General features: G+C 36.7%; 1 protein-coding gene and 1 long non-coding RNA gene across 2 annotated transcripts; one reads left to right on the forward strand and one right to left on the reverse strand.

The window, feature by feature from the left end:
• Positions 1-257: 257 nt before the first annotated feature.
• Positions 258-2,420, forward strand: LOC132043928 (uncharacterized). Its single transcript, XR_009411972.1, has 3 exons — positions 258-1,061; positions 1,400-1,454; positions 2,088-2,420. It is a non-coding gene; the product is annotated as an uncharacterized LOC132043928 (long non-coding RNA).
• An 8,153-nt stretch (positions 2,421-10,573) lies between these two features.
• LOC132043929 (meiotic recombination protein DMC1 homolog) lies at positions 10,574-16,721 on the reverse strand. Its single transcript, XM_059434393.1, has 8 exons — positions 16,439-16,721; positions 15,192-15,286; positions 15,010-15,081; positions 14,691-14,748; positions 14,541-14,586; positions 14,403-14,457; positions 13,484-13,586; positions 10,574-10,940 (listed from the first exon to the last, which is right to left on the reverse strand). Exons 2-8 carry the CDS (start codon positions 15,207-15,209, stop codon positions 10,936-10,938), a joined length of 357 nt encoding a protein of 118 aa, XP_059290376.1. The 5' UTR covers positions 15,210-15,286; positions 16,439-16,721; the 3' UTR covers positions 10,574-10,935.
• Between the last annotated feature and the right edge of the window lie 1,006 nt (positions 16,722-17,727).

Genomic DNA, 17,727 nt, shown 5'->3' on the forward strand with positions numbered 1-17,727 from the left:
AAACAGGGCTGCTACAGTGCCGCTACAATACTGCTACAGTACTGCCGACCTTGGCTACTATAAAAGGGGTTAAAACCCCATTTTTCTTCATCCTAAACCTCTCAAAATTTTCAGAATATTCAGCCATCAAAAGGTCTCTTAATCTCACATAGAATTGAGGATTTTGAGTGAAATTCAAGCTACGAAATACTAATCGAAGTCCGGACAACGTGTAGACGCGATTATGATTTCATTTTTGTGTTGGAGGAGCTTGGTGTAACACCTCATAGCTTCGGGCGAAAGTTTGACTCATAAGATGATAATATAATGGAACCAATATGAGGGTTATAGAAAGTATTTTGAAAACCAATTAAGTCATAAGAAATATCTTTGGGCAAAGAAAAGTTGGAAGCCACTCTACGGGGCATGTTTGCATGTGAGTTTATAGAAGGTCTTACTTCCAATGACCATAACCCCTTTATTAATTGAGAATTTGGGAAACCTTCCTTGATGAAAGTTGTATCCCTTTGAAATATCTTTTTAACCATAGGTCGTGAGCCCTCATAGAATATTGGGATCAAAAGTTATGGCCATTATACGACACACTGTCCGAGCAGAGAATTTCTACGGACCATTTGACGGTCCGTAGGAAATTTTGACGGCCGTAAAACAGTTTGACGGTCCGTCAAATTGACTCAGGCCAGCGTAAAATGGTCATAGAAACTCATATTTTGCTGGGCAGTTTTACGGACCATTTTGACGGTCCGTCAAACAGTTTGACGGTCCGTAAAAATGGGCGTAGAATTGCCCGACGGGTCAGATTTTAAGATGTTAATAAGAGACCCAAGCTCATTTTTTTTCATTCCCATTTCTCCTCCATGACTCAAGGGTTCTCTAGAGCCATCCAAACACTTCATATGCAAGAATCCAAGTGAAACTAAAGATCCACTTCATCAATCCACAAAACTAAGTGTTAGAAACACATCAAATCCATTCAAGTCAAGAAATTCCATGGAAGGTGGAACTAGGGTTTTGTTCAAGTGAAGCATTTCAACTTAAGTCTTATTCCTACAATAACTAAGGTAAGTTTTATGATGTTTCATGATGATTAAAGTGTTGATAAGTTCTTGGGAGAATAGTAAATGGGTTTGATAAAGAGAATTATATGAACTATGCTAGGGTTTTTGGATTGTTGACTTGAGATTGTTGTATTCCTATGGGTGATGAAGAATGATGTTAATTACATCTAATTAAGATTATAGAATCACCTAGAAGTAATAGAATGGGAATTGGGTGAAGAAATCACCATTAATGGAGATTGTGGACCTTCATGCCCACTAAGTGTTTGATAAAATGCTTAGATGACCAAAGCATAAATATTATTACTAATATAGAATCCCTTTGACTTGTATTGATATAGATCAAAGTTGAAAGGGTTGACGAACATTGTACTACGCTCAAAGTCTGGAATTAAGGTATGTGAGGCTAACTATCTACGTTAGGGAATATTCATGATTTTCCCCTACGCCTCATTCTTCATACTTGTCCGCAATTTGACTTAGAATATAGTTTAGCCCTAGTTCCATGATATGATATATAACTGTTATCTTCTAGGGTTGCAGTTACAGAATTCGTTCATGGTTGTCACTTTGAACATCATGAATTCTGCACGTAATCTTTATAGACTTATGCATTGTTATCACATGAGTCTCAGTCAGTGTATAACCAGTTATTTGCAAAAGTCTTATAATCAGATACAGTTATCATGCTATCAGCTATGGCCAGTCTCAGTCTTGTAAATTGTTAATGTTGAACACCTGTATCTGTATTTTTGGGCCCTAGGCCACAGTTTATGCATACGTATTGCTTGGGCCTGAGGCCACAGTTTTTGTGCACATTATTTGGGCCCTAGGCCACAGTTATATTTACAGTTTTACAGGTGATTCTTCATCCAGAACAGGGAGTACTTCAGCTTCTTGCTTTCCTGTTTAGTTCAGTTTCAGTTTCAGTTCCAGTATTTTATTGCTTCAGTTGCTTTACATACCAGTACAATTCAAATGTGCTGATGTCCCTTTTTATTGCTTGGGGGCCTGCATCTCGCGATGCAGGCAACGATATACAGGTTGACGACTCAGCTATTTAGGAGTGCACGTATCAGCTACTGGTGAGCCCCACATTCCTTCGGGGCGTTGTCAGCTATCCAGTTATTTCAGTTTATAGACAGCTCTATTATTCAGTACTCTTAGAGGCTTCATAGACACAGTTCAGACAGTCAGATATTTATTATGTTAGCCTTGTTGGCAGTTGTTCAGTTGTTTTGGTTTAAGCCATGTTGGCTACGTTCAGATATTTCAGATTGTCTAACTATTTTCGCATTATGATTTCAGTCAGACCTTCAGTATATCAGTATGTGTTTAGTTGTTTCCACGTTCAGTTATGTTTTGATATCACATGTTGATTCAGTTAGCCAGTTGGTTCGCTCGGTCACATGCAGTCAGGCACCGGGTGCCGTGTTAGGTCCAGGCCCAGGTTCGGGGCGTGACACTTGGGAACAATTAAATATTGAAGATCTTGTTACTTTAGTAAATACAAGGTATGAATCATTGAATTTCTTTCTTTATCAACATTGATTAAGGAGTAATTGCAAGAATAAAAGTTATAGTTGTTGTGTTGGTATTGTTGGCTTATGGATTGAGGGTTGAAGAGAATTTTGGATGAAAAATACATATATTTATCTTGTATGATGTTGGTATTGTTTTTGTTGATTGGTTGTTGATATTATGATTTCGGGCTAGGCATATAAATAAGGGAGATGTTGCCCAAATTTCGATAGAATCTAAAAGAATTTTAATTAAGGGCTTAAGACAAGCGTATGATGATGATTCTAACAATAGCATAAATGGTTGTATATGTAGATTACGAGGTTACAAATAATATTAAGTGAATTGTAAGACAGGAAGTAAGTTGAAAGTCGAGAAATTATCTTCCAGGTATGTTAAGGCTAGTCCCCTTCTTTCTAAAGGCATGATCCTTTCGTTATAAACCTTTGTGTCGTACCATAAGATCATTAGTTCCGCAAATGCTAGAAGTCCACGAATTTCGTGATCCTTATGATGTTATTGAGCTTCTAAAGGCATGATTCTTTTCCTACCAAACCATGCATGAATTCCATGAAAATTTTCATTTCCAAGAATGTTAGAGATTCATGACCCTTAAAGTTTTTATGATGGCAAAGATGAATAATTTCTTTTATGATAACCATGATGATGATTATGAGGGATTTATTTATCCAAGCTCCAAGGCATACGGATTTCATGTTATTATGAGATAATTTTTGTTCATAGAGATTTCCATGTACATGAGCTTTATATTATTATGATGACTATGATAAGAACGATTTTATGTTTAAAGGCCCCAAGTTTATGATTTCAATGACTATATGAGAATATTGAGCTATCTTTTGACCTTTCTTAATTTATTCATTGTCAAGGTAAGACAAAGCGACGATGATTATTCCATAATACAATCGGAGGCTACCGACCTTACGTCACTCCGATATAGTCATGGCTTTGATTGGGCTCTTATGCATGCTTTATCTATATATGTATGTATTTTCTCACACCGCGCCGCTCTATAGTCGGCCGGGCATGGCACGTAGATGTGCACACCACTGCAGTGGGCATGTTATGATATTGCCCCAGACGCAGGAGGCCTGGACGCGGGCTAATGATGATAACACGGAACCTCAATGGCCGGGCATGATACTATATATATGACACCGAGCCTTAATGGCCGGGCATGGTACTATGTATATGTATAAAATATTTTTTTTAAACGCTAAGCATGCATGACATCCGCCTTATGTGGCATTCAGATGTACAGGTTATCTCTCTTGCTCTATGTTACCTTTCATATCTATATTATGGTGTTATTCATGCCTTACATACTCAGTACATTATTCGTACTGACGTCCCTTCTTATGGATGCTACGTTTCATGCCACTCAAGTGTATACAGATGAGTCGAGGATATTGCTAGAAGATGTTCCAGCTGGATTGGCGAGCTCCATTTCCTTCCGGAGTGTTGCCGAGTCAGAGTATCTATGTTATGATATATTGATTTATGTTAGAGACTTTGCAGACAGATTCACGTATATAGCATGTCAGCCTTGCACGCGGCTCTGCAAGCCGATGTGTCATTATGCCTTATGTTACAAATTTCATATGATTACAGCTTTTACTTGATTTGAGAAAGACGAAAAGAATATTTTTTTGAAAAGCTCTCATTATGCATTTCATTTCGTGATTTAAGAGTCCAGTGAGATTATGAATATAACGAGAACCAGCGGGTTCGCTCGGCTCTAAGTAAAGGGTCGGGTGCCCATCATGCCCTATCAGGACTGGGGTGTGACATTATATTACCCATTGCATTTCCTTGGGTGGAAACAATGATAAGGGACCCATCTTCATTAACACTAGGTAATAAAGCTTGACAAAAGGAAGGATTGTCTTTAAGAAAGATAGCATGAAGGATGTTTGAAGGTTTACCTTCCCCAAGCCTCTAAGTGTTCGGTTAAGAAATTCTCCCAGGTGACGGCCTAGAATAAGGTTTTGTGGAAAAGTGGGATTAAATCCCTAAATAAGATTCTTAAGCTGGTCTTGGTTCGCGTCGACCACTACAGCGGTCCACTTGTCTGTTAGGGCAGACTCGCTGCGGCGGTGCCTCGACAGTAGCGGCGAAATGTTCCCACCAGGCCCTAAACTTTTTAGTTCAACCGACTCGACTATGGTTAAAATTTAATGTAAAATTTCTCCGTAGAGTGATCGTACAACAAATAAACTTGGTTCTTATACCCGAGATAAGGAAATTCTAATAACGATCGGACGGGTCGTTACACTAGTTAACTAACTTCTAGAATCCTGTCAACTAACTTTTAATTCCTAAGTTGAATTGTATCTTCCTTTAGCTAAATCTGAATAGCACCTTCAACTATATTTATGATAACACAAAGAAACAAAGAGAGCAAAGTCATCAATTTGGTCAAGTGGAGCATGGTTACTTCAAATAAGAAACATGGAGGCTTGGGCATTCAGAACTTAAAGGTGCAAAATACTAGTCTTTTGATGAAACGGTTATGGTGACTCAATCTGGAAACTGATTCTTTAGGGAGGAAGTTAATAACAGTAAAGTTTGTGCTCTTAAATGTTTGGTGCATAAACAGGGATTTATCTCCACAAGATGTCAGTGGTTGGAGCTACATCTTATTCTTGTGTGGCCTGTCTTCTCTCAACATATTGGGTTCAAACTAGGTAAGAGTAAGAAGTTTCCTTTTTTGGAAAAAAAATGGTTGGGACATCTATCTCTCAGAGAACTATTCCCCACTATACACAACCTAACTCTTAAAAGAGAAGGCACAGTAGCACAATAAACGGATGGTAACAATTTTCAAAAAGGATATTAATGATTGGGAGCTTGGTGAAATTGCAGATCTCTATATTATACTTCCCACCTATGTGAGCCTTTCCAGTATTGAAGACCTATTGATATGGAAGGAACATAACAAGAGCATCTTTATTGTAAAGACATGTTATAATTTGCTCATGAGGGTCATATCAGCAACAGTTGGTTTCCGGAAACAAATTTGGAAGACATAAGTACAAATGAAAGTGAATTTTTTGTATGATTAGTGGCTTGGAAGGCTTATGATGAGTGGGCTATGATACTTCATGTTTTGATGATTTGACAAACCTTACTCAAGGAACCAAAATACAATTATGTGTCTTGCGGTGTTTCAGGGGGAACAACGAGGAATCTGGTTCTCAGGGGGAATACAAATTATGTTTCTTTGTCATCATCAAAAAAGGGGGAATTTATGAGGCATGATACCTTATGTTTTGATGATTTGACAAACCATAAGGAACCATATGTGATCAGTTTCACTTTTTAAATTTGGTCAACCTTATAATATCTCATGTTAACATACTCCTAATTGAAGAACCATATGTAATCAACCACTAGACAAGCTGTAAGATATGTTCATATATTAGAGACCAAATACGTTTTTAGAGGAACCAGATCCTCAGCAGTTGCTCGGTCAAACCTACCGTAAAGTCGCTTCGACACTATTGTTGGACACCGAAAGAAACACGGTACCGTTGCACGCCGGTAGACTTTCCATTGTCCCTTTCATCCCAACAACTATCCTTATATATAAATGACATTATGCAAGAGAAACCCTAACACTTTGATAAGAAAAATCATCATCCACTCTCAAGGAGCAGCCGTTGCGGCTCTCAAAGTGCTTCCCTAAAACAACCTTCAGCAAGCTGAAGGACCAGGTCCAAATCATTGAAGATATTTTAGTCCTTAGGTTTGTTAAGTTCTTGTCTTTTGTTCTTTACTTGAAATCCTACGCGGCTTTTCAATAAGTGTCATAGTAGGACAGATTTCAACTTGTTTGTTACTTCATGTGCTTGGCTAGAGTTAGAAGCTATTGGACTGTTGGCTAGAGGTAGTCGAGGCTCGTTTGTATGCAAAAGAGTTATTGTAAACATCCTTCAATAGAGTTATTGTAAGGAAGAGGGATTAAGGTTTAATTCTTAGGTTGTAATGTGAAATTTCTCAATTATAGTGAAGTTGAAATTCAACTTCGGTGGGTCGTGTTTTTTAGTACCTTGACCAAGGAGTTTTCCACGAAAACATCTTTTGCTATTTACCTTCTGTTGTTTGTTCGAGAAAACAGATAGAGAAGCTAGTTCTCTATACTGTTTGGTGAACTCGTATATTTTATCAGCTTGCTTAACTCAAGATAATCAACAAAGAGGGGGATTCCAAATAGTTGACAGATGCTTTATGTGTGAAGAAGGAGAAGAGTTTGTCGACCATTTATTTCTACATTGTACGATGACTACACAGTTGTGGCAGTTCTTCTTGATTTTTTTTTGGGCTTCATATGGGTAATACAAGGTACTAAATCAGATTTACTGTCATGTTGGAACTGGAAAGGTCTTTCAAAGCAGATCAAGACAGCACGGAACGCAGTACCAGCAGCCAATGGTGGTGTGTTTGGACTGAGAGAAACAAGAGTTGTTTTGTAGGACAAAAGAGCTCAATCTTGAGGATCTAGTCAGATTGCATATTGTGGATATCTTTTTGCTGTAAACAGGAATGGGTAGATGATAGTGAAACCCTATTACAGTTCATTGAATTTTTTGAATATATATTTTTTCGCTCTTTTCTGTTCTTTTTGCTGACTTTTGGATGTAATTGCAGTACCTTCCGAGTGCGGATTTTTAACATCTATAATACTTACCATTTCATTAAAAAAGGAGAGAGAGAATAGCAAAGCATTTTGCAGTTCCCATACAGGTCTTAGTTTGTGTTTGGGTTCTAATTTCAGAATTCGGTTTGGCATCTGAACTTCAATTGCGTGAAGGCAGCAAATTTCAACCTATATAAGTAGGAATAGCCAAAAGCATTGACTTTTGCATTTCTGCACTTGTATATGGCCTATTTTTTTTTTTTTCAACACTTTAGCACTTGTATATGACTTTTACTTTTCCATTTCCCTATTTCTTATGCAATTATTACGTGCAAGAATTCCCCACGCTATTATAAAGAAGCAGCAAGATGTGGAGAGAAAAGATAGTAGCTTAAAAGAGTGGGCCATAGTTATTTTTTGCTTACCTGCACCTTTCTTTAGGATTTATAATGGGACCAATAAGAAACCTTCTGATTAATATGTCACTGCTGATCCCAAACTAATCTTGTATAAGCTGAAACATCAAGGTGTACAAGTTTCCAAAGGTTGTCGAAGTAGATTACAACCTTCTTTGCTATATCAGAGCAAACAGCGAGATATATTCCCACCTCATTTACCTGAATACAACAACAAACCCAGTGAAATCCCACATAGTAGGATCTGGGGAGAGTAGAGTGTACGCAGACCTTACCCCTACCTCAAGGTAGGGAGGCCATTTCCGGTAGACCCTCGGCTCAATTTACCTGAATACAGTGGAGATATATTTTAAACTGCTCTCTCCGGTTGTTGACCTCTTTGCATCAAACCTTCCAACTTAGGAACAACAACAGATCCTTTTTTTTGCGCACTCTACAAGCATTATCAAAGGATGAAAATGTTCATCAAACATAGCTGGAAAGGACATTCGCCCCTGCTCCATGCATTTAGCTTTTGGTTCTTACTGTATAGATAGGGATTTCCCTAAACTGCCACTATCTCTTTTCATTAAAACTATAAGGATACAACGTACCCATTTATATGTAACTGTGAAACTAGTCTTCACTGTTAATGAATATCGGAGGAGTTTGAAGCAAAAGGCAGAGACAGAGAGAAGATTACCTAAGTATCAGGAGTAAGGGAGTTGGACAGCAGGAGGTTGATGGACAACAGTGAGAAGTTATCGGAGTTACTTCCAACTCTTTAAAGTATTCAAATATCAGAAAGAAAATATTCCTACATGACAGATGGCCTCTTCCTCAGGAGAGCCTACTTAGACTACCTTAATCTTAGTTTGTTCTATGTTTGGAAGTAGCAGCTGGAAAAATTATTCTTTATTAAGTTGGATCAGTTATACCTGATTGCTGTCATTGTTTGCAGATCCGATAGAAACATCTGAGATCCAAACTTTAGCATGAACTACACCTGACCAGTCGCTTAGCAGCAAGGTAACACACTTTACATTTGGCCTCCCTGAGGCTAAGTGGGATGGTTCATCCATCGGGATAAATTCCGGATGCTGTAAAATTCTGAACTATGATTAGTTCCAAGAGAATTGGAGAAATCAGCATATGCACACACAATCCAAACCAACACCTCACATTTCCTTTGGAGGCTGAAGCATACACAAAACAAGTTGGAGCATTTACATTGGTAAAGAACATAAACAATGCCATATTAAGTCAAAACTTAAGTATTGGAAGCAAGAATTTAGCCTTTGTCATCCATCTAAATACAAATAAGAGCTTCTATAGAATCTTTAGCTGAAGTTTCATATCCAGCCTTTCCCTTCACAATTTTTGATATTACAAACCAGAAACTGATAAATTAGTTATTGATTACCCATAATTTAATCACCATGAGGATACGTAAAAGGGTAAAAGAGATGCTTGGCAACCCTATATGCAAGGAAATACATGTCTTTCATCTCTTTCCCAACACTTATTCATTCTTGAAGAGATACAGATGATCCAGATAACCTGCTTCCAAGCCCACAATGGTAATCCTAGATTCTGATAGCAAGTTATGATGCAGGATCTTTAGGATCCAGCAATCAATTTATAGGTGCAGGGCAAGATAGCACATATGAAAATCTTACATGTATGATGGTCTTTTACATCCAAGCACCTAGTCTCACTCAACATGAAAGTTACTCAGGTAATCTAAACACCAATTTAATTTAAATTTCACCACAGATGGACATATCAACTCCGCTAAAGTCTAATAAATGGATTATTTAGATACATTGATGTAAATAATTTTGCATTCCTCTTGTTACAAGAAAAAAGTACTTTTATGATCTTCTGAATGTTTCTCCTCTTTTCGATTCTTTTTCTCGTTTTGTTTCGCTTTGTTTTGCATCTTTCTTCTGGAGCCAGATTTGGCAGAAAAAGGATATAGTATAAAATCCTTTTGTCATGTTTATGGAAGCAATGCTATGATAAATGTTTAACAGATAGCAGCAAGAAACAAATATGTGATAACAACGCACCATGTTGTTTAGGCTTTACCTATACCTACAGACTTACTAATTGGAAGTTTGAGATTTGCAGCATTTCTAATGCTTTGTAGACTGTCAACCCTTCGTTAGCACCAAATCTCAGCAATCCTGAATGAGGATCAGAGAGACGTGGTATTAATTGCCAATGCCAATATTGTGCAATTATGTCCAAACTCTTTGAAGAGTTTCCAGTCAGCCACTGAAGAACATCCGCCGAAAATAATTATCAACACGAAGTTAGAAAAGAAATTACAAAGAAAATGAAACACATTTAATTAACAAGCATACATCTGACTTTATGAGCTCCAATTTGAGACTTTGAGTTAATGAACTTTGCACTGCGTGTACATGTAAAGGAGTTAACCTCTTATATTGCAGTCTACTCACCAACTTTAGTTACCTAACTCTAGTTAGTTGTTTTGGTCACATGTTGACTTAGTTTACCTAGTTAGTGCAATTAATTATGCAGTTAGTTTGTTAGCTCAGTTAGTAGGCAGTTAGTTAGTAGTTAGCTGCAGTGGCGGAGCCACATAGAGCCGAGGGTGTTCATCCGAGCCCCCTCGGCAGAAAAAAATACTATTTTTATAAGGTTAAAATTATTTTTTATATATATATAGTAGATGTTGAAGCCCCTTAGGCCTCTTCGTACGTTTACTTTTTTATATTTTGAACCCCCTCGGCGGAAATCATCTCCGCCACTGGTTAGCTGTAAGTATAAAAGCTGTAGATATTTTCTTATTTGCAGATTTTTCACATAATGTAAACCTAGCTCAGTCATTTGAGCTCCTCTTTTTCCTCTCAATAGGTCTCCAGCTTGTGCATGAATATTTCACTTCGAGATAAGAGAATTAGTGTAATTTGACCATACAAGGTACAGACAAACCATGAGTTTTCTGAGCCAAGGTCAACAAATTCATCAAAAGTATTCAAAACTCGAAATAAAGATTTTGCAGCACCACAAAAATGGGAGTTAACTGTGACATTACTAGCAGATTCCAATAAAAGATGTGTGCTCACTTCGTTACCCTCGGAAAAAGATTAAATATATGAAGTCCTTCACTAATAAGATCACCACTATACATATATCTAATTATCCTATATATTCCCATCTGTCCATGCTTTGGTGGATAGAATTACTCCGTACTTGTGCTGGTGGGGTAGCGGGTACCTGTGGAATAGTGCAAGCTAGCCCGGACTTCCCTCCAGATTTCATCAAGTGGTCATGCTAGACACACAAACAGATTTCATCAAGTGGTTATAAAATAAAAAAAAACTATCCTATAGATATTATGACTTGAGCACGGTAATCTAATTTGACTAGCCATCGCCCAATGCAAGCATCCTTTTTTTCTTCATTCGGCGTCAGCTACCATTCCAATATATATGTTTTAATCTTAAAACAATAAACAACTGATATGGGATGACTTTATTTCCCTTTATTCTAAGACAAGCAGCAGAAATAAGAGTGGACGAAATTACCAGTTTAAGAATCTGAACATTAATAGGAAGTAGTCACTACTCGCTATAAAGGATTAACTAGGAAACAAAGAAAAAGAAGACATGAAATTAACTTTTGGTAAAATGACTTTTCACATCCTTCTATTTTTGGTCAGAGGAGCAACTTTGGGCATGTCAGTGGAATGGACTGAACCAGCCATGCTTTGCACTTGGACGACTCATGAGCTGTTGTTGCGAGGAAAAGAAAGAGGAGTGATTACTGATTATGCACATGGTGGCTCTCATCTTCTGCCCTAATACTACTTCACTTAATCTTTCTCTGGATTTATAAGCATTAGTACTATATGTACTCTGAACTTGCAATAGGTTGGCTTTGGATTCTCAATATTTGGTTATGTTTCTACTTTCTCATCACTACAGGACAGTGTTTCTAAAATTGGCTTCTCTTAGAGTACAACAGAAAGACTTGTTAAATTCATATGTTTTTGGTCTTGTCAACTTGAACAGGATGAAAAATTTGCTGAGAAACTCAGTTTAAAGGGGAAAACATCAGAAGAGGCAAAGAACACTAGCAGAAAGAGGAAAGAGTTCAATAGTCATCATCCATGAAGAATTTCAAAAAGAAATTTATGTTTCCAATCAGCAAGCATAAAAAAATGAAGTAAAACTAAAGCAGCCAAAACATCAGGGATATTGCTGTAGGAAAAGCCAAGCTGCTTGACAAGGGCAACGTTGAGTTGCTGTATCCCAGTCACATTCCTTGAGGCGTGTCCATATCACGAAATATTCATCATATCCCTCATTCCCCTCATACTGATTCTCACTCTGATTTTCAGTATCAGTCTCACTTTCAGTCTGAGTCTGAGTCTCAGTCTCATTCTCATCAAACTCTGCAGCACTATTCTCGTCATCAAACTCTTCAGCCCTATTCTCATCATCAAACTCTTCATAACTCTCAGCTTCATAATCAGGCAGCACTTCATACTCACCCTTGAGGCAATCTGCACCTACATGTGTGGACAAATAAACTAATGTGTGTTCTCTTGGATCAGAAAGTGCACCTCCTCCTCCGTCTGGTACAACATAAAGCTGCATATTAAGCATCTGATCAAAAAACACCTCCTTCAAATGAGTGTAGCCATCTTCTCCACCGCCAAGAACTTGATAGACAATTAACTGCATCTCAAGGGAGAACACTATGATCAAAGGTGTTATCAATGGAGATAACACCATACTAGTAAACATATTTTCTTGCAATTCAGTACGTTTCCCTAGATCAGATTCCCTTAAAGCTATTTTACCCCTGGAGAAATCTAATCTAATAGACTGAAAGTAGCTTTTTCCCATCCTAAACACTACCACATGCAACACACTTCCGCAAAACAACGCGTTTTTTATTTTGCCTTCAAGTATAGGTGTAAGCATTCCATGCTGAATAATTGTTTCAAGATCAAGCTCGAAGTGGTGAATCACTGGGTTCCCCTCCAATGTTTCCAAGAAGAGAATGTGGTGAATACCATCACAGACTACAATAATGTCTTTGTCTTGGGTCAATCCAGGTAACATCTTCAGCTTATGCCACTGACCGTGACCAGACATGTCATAGCAGTTGAACGTTTGTGTTGCATAGTTCACAAACAGTAGCCATCCTCCGGGGGATGACCCAACCAATTTGTATCCTCTGAAATCCAATTCGATAGTACAGGTCTTTGAATCTTTTGGATTATAGAGAAGACAAGATTTCTCACTAGGATGAATAAGCAGTAAGCTGGGAGTCAAGGAGGGAAGTGCATGATCTGGAAGTGGGAAGCAGATTTGATAATCTGCAAATGAGGAAATATATGCAAAATAAGGAAGAAATACATAGGCCGGCTTAGGCCCAAAAATTGGGGAGCCCTAGCTTTGGCAATTAGTTAACCTAAATAATTAAAAGAATGTTCCAATTCAAAATTCTTTGGTGATACTGATACACAAAAAGTATTCCTATTCTGATGTTTTCTAAGCAAAATCAAACCTATCAAAATCTGTTTTTGCTTAAATTTCATCCATTATTCTCTTTACAAATTATACGGGGATAAGTATATTAGACAAGCATATATGGATGGTACGACTATACTTCATACTAAAGATAATATAATAGTATATCTGATATATTAATGCAAATGTAAAAGTGAAAATTAATTACATATGTATATTAAGTATAGTCGTACCATCCATGTATTAAATTAATTATAATAGTATATCTGATATATCATGCTAATAGAACACCACTAAATTAATGCATTAAATGCTAGAACACACATGACTTACTTGTGTCATTTGTTCCAATAATCTTTGGTAAGAAGAACTTTCTCTTGATGTTCTCCCAGTGGATAAGTGGAGGTTTAGGGAATACATCATCCCCTGCTTCAGCCTGCAGAATAGATAGGAAGTATAACTATTTAGAACGTTGTTTATGGTGAAGTTTCAGAGTTTGTGAATCGAAATAGAGACATTGAAGGGTTGTACGTGAATATGAAGGTAATATAATACTCCTTTTGTTTTCTTAGATATAGTACTACTATGTTTTCAATAATCGGATTGGCTATTGAATTTACAATGCGCGTACGATAATCACTTTAACAGAAACATCTTATGATGTATAACCCCAATTCAAAAGCAAACAATCCAAAACAAACAAAAAAAAAGAAAGAGGAAAGGGGATCAATCTAACTTATTATTTAAACAAACAAAAAGGAGGCTTCAACTCTACTAAAAGGGTCGCGGGATTTCAAATTTGGTCTTTCCTCTCCCCTGGCAAAGGTACAGGTAACTGTCAAGTCTATTTAAACTAGAATTGTGTAATTCTTTTAAGGTTAGAAATTTAATAATTTATTTAATCACAGTGATTATTAGCGATTATTATATGACACAGCTAACTTAAGGCACAAGTAAGTTGGAGTACAAGGAGTTGTAAGTTGAAACTCAATAGTCTACTGAGAGTGAAAGTTGGAAGGATCTCGGTTAGTTTTCTAACAGAAATGGACCAGTATTAATCACTTTCATCATATAATCCCACTAATCCCTATAACTAGTAGGAAGCTGCAATAAATCAGACAAATCAATTTGACGATCTTGTCAAATCCCGAATGATATCACTATTAAGCGTAAGCAAAGCATATAAAGGATCAGGAGTAATCTAAAGAAGGTAAAGATGTTTCATTGCTTCTGACTAAGATCAGAGGTGAACCTGAGTAGATACACAGAGAGTATGAGCAAGTTGTGTCTTTCCAGATCTGAATAAACTGTTCATTCAGCAGAGTCAGATGAAAATATTCTACTAATGCTTCTAACGCAAAGCTCAAACAATAATCAATTGATTTCTTACCTGAATTCACCAAAAGCTTTAGTGATTGCTGAAGTTTCTATCCCTCCTTCAAAAGTTCACACAGATCAAAGAACAATCAGAATCAGGAGCGGTTTCTTTATAAGGAAAAAGCATTAAGGATTCAATCATATATAGGAGCAAAAACTTTACCACCCGAGAGTTCATCCAGTGCTTGGCTTCCAGTTGTGATGCAAACTACTGCCTTCCTCTGTAACAAACATGTAGTATCATTCACTATTCAGGTACTCCATCTTTTTATGTAAGGCAAAAGTTGGACTGACACAAGCAGAAGAATGAAATCAAATGACAAGGAAAACAAAAATGGAGTAGTGATTTTATTCCACACCATCCTGACCCTATTCCATTTTTGAGTGACTTCAGTAATAAGAAAGATAAAGAGAGAAGCAGCAGAAATAGATGATGGTGTATCATCAACATGAATATGACTAGCAGAATATAATTCTCTAACCAGTATTTTCTCAGTTGCTTCATAGATCTTGTCAACTTCTGCCTCGGATAACCCTTCGATCCCAATCAAGTTCTGTAACAAGGCAATGTGATATATTTATTAGAAGAAAGAATGAAGAACAGAAGTATAAAGTAGTACTTCACGTTTTGTGGATAATAACAAGAGTTGCTTTTTCCTTTCACCTTTTGCATGGGCATCATCAAGCCACTAATGCAGGTGTAGATATCTGCCTCTTCAAACTTCTTTACGTCCCCAGCATTAATTCCATGAGAGATCACTGCATTTTTTACAAACGTCGAATTCAGCTTTTAATCCTTAGGGAAGTTCATCAGAATCTTAAATGAATTTATATTTGATATTTAAAAACAGAGACTTATAGCTTCATCATTCCAGTTTAAGACCTGCTTTGTATTTTTCATTCAATTGTATACGTTCCATGAGATAGCCATCTATTAAAGACTACTCCATGACAATATCTCAAAAGTAGATATCAAGAGGAACATGATAGTACAAATTTGATTTGTACTCTACTAAAACACAGTCAATGAGATTACGAATACATTCATAACATCTCAAAATGGATCATGACACATATGATCAGCCATAAAAATCTCGCAAGCAGAAGAGAAAACCGAAACTGTGCAAATTATGCTACAATGATGAGATCAACGTACACAGAGACACACTAGCTAGCGCTGATGAAAAATAGGATAACTGGATAAAATAATAAGCATAAAAACAGTTTAAAATATATGGACATTAGTGTAATCAGCTGATTTGGAACCAGAACTTTATGAGTTAACAGTGAGAAACACAGAGCGCAATCTATTTTCTTAAATTAATTATGAGCTCCTTTGATTTTTACAGAGATTCAGATATTTTACTCCAAACCACCGCCAAATATGCATATGAGAATCATATATAGAAGAAGTATTGGAAACTGAAACCGTAACAATCTCCACAAAGATAAGGTCAAAATACTCACACGCTAGCAGTGATGGAATAGTTGAACACGTGGCTTGAATCATGAGAAAACAGATACTATATTCATAAACAATCTGTACTAAACCTCGCCAGAGAAAAACATAATGTATCACAACGAACCAAATCAGAGCCATAACTTTCATCAACTAAAAGAAAATCTGTAGTAAACTAACATGAATTTCGAAGATAAACAAAGTTGCTGTTGATATTTTTAGGAGAAACGAGAATATCGTACTACAAATTATAGTGTATTGAGGCAAATTGAAGAACAGAGTACTAAGAACTACTAATTCAGAGCCATAACTTTCAGCAACTGACATAGAAAAATTAAGCAGTAAATGAAGAAATACGGTGTTTGCTGAAAGGAAAAAAAAAAAAAAAAAAAAAAGGAGAATTATAAGAATTACGCAATTCGGAAAAGAAAAGGATATTACAAATTACGTACGTTTATCAATGGATTGGAAAAAGTGATCAACGAGCTTCAAACGGCTATCAATAGATTTGAACAAGTTTTGTTCACGTTCAGCGAGCTGCAACTGTTCTTCTGGTCTGAAACTGAAAGCAATCAACAAGCTAAGTCAGAATACACATCACAATCAGAACAATAAGAAATCGTGGAATCGGAGATTTACTTGAATGCATGCATTTTCAGAGGATCGAGAGAGATTCAGATGATAATGGTGGTGATCGCAATTTGAAAATTTGTTGAAATGAAAGAGAATGGCGGTTTATTGCGTGAGTTTGAAATACATGCACTTCACAGAGTTTGTTTCTCGTTTATACGCTTAGCGGAACCCGGGAAGTTGTATAGGTTGGAATTTATTTTTGTGTTTGGGTTCCGATTGCATGTGGTAGCGTCTAGTTTACTCTGCTGGGTTGTCTTAATTGTGTTCAAAATTTTGTATATGCATTTTAAGGGAGTTTTGACCAAAATAAGCTATTATTTAAACCAATTCACCAAAATAATACGTTTTTAATTTTTTTTACGTAACTAGCATAAACGTATTCCGAGTAACGTATTAGGCATTATTTTATTCAAAAATTCGACGGGAAAAATATTTGGGGTTAACGGTGTTAAAAGCTAATTCATAAGCATGAGTAACGTATTATGCCTAATACGTTCTTTGTCGATAACGACTTTAGAGAATCCATATACAAAGAATCCTTCTCCGTAATCCGACATTGATTGATGTTAAAGTCGTAACTCGGAGTTACGATTTTAGGATAAAACGTAATCGTACGATTCGTTTCTACCCAAAACTAGGCACGGGCAATCGAATCTTGCAGAATCGCAAATTGGGAATCCTTCGGCGATTTGACTATAAAACGTGATCAATAGTTACGTTTTAATTGTAAAACGTGACATACAATAACGACACACTTTGCTAAAGTCCCTCTTTCCTTATACTTTTTGAACAAACCACGGATCATTATAAAATATAGTGTATGAAGCGAATGTTCAAACACATTCCAACAATTTTCGTAAAGCTTCTACTTGTGTGGCCTATTGTTGGAACAACATTAAAAAATTCAACGAGGTATGAGTTAATTAAGTCAAATATGTTGTAATATGTTAAAATAATACTATAGTTTTAATTTATTTTTTCTGTTATATTAATAATAATAAGTGTCTTATTTTCGCGTGTAGGAGTAAAGATGGCCAATTTTGAACATAATGTGATGGTTGCTTTGTATTGGGGTGGCGAAATAATTAAATGAACGGATTCGGGTATC

Source organism: Lycium ferocissimum, unplaced genomic scaffold (genome assembly GCF_029784015.1).
Source record: "Lycium ferocissimum isolate CSIRO_LF1 unplaced genomic scaffold, AGI_CSIRO_Lferr_CH_V1 ctg3062, whole genome shotgun sequence".
Classification (NCBI taxonomy): domain Eukaryota; kingdom Viridiplantae; phylum Streptophyta; class Magnoliopsida; order Solanales; family Solanaceae; genus Lycium; species Lycium ferocissimum.

What these genes read in the sequence shown, in the direction of transcription:
- LOC132043929 (XM_059434393.1), bottom strand. An exon ending in AAGCAACTGAGAAAATACTG is followed by an intron (nt 14,749 to 15,009) that starts GTTAGAGAATTA and finishes TGTTTGTTACAG; the next exon opens with AGGAAGGCAGTAGTTTGCAT. An exon ending in CTCTCTGTGTATCTACTCAG is followed by an intron (nt 13,587 to 14,402) that starts GTTCACCTCTGA and finishes TCTATTCTGCAG; the next exon opens with GCTGAAGCAGGGGATGATGT.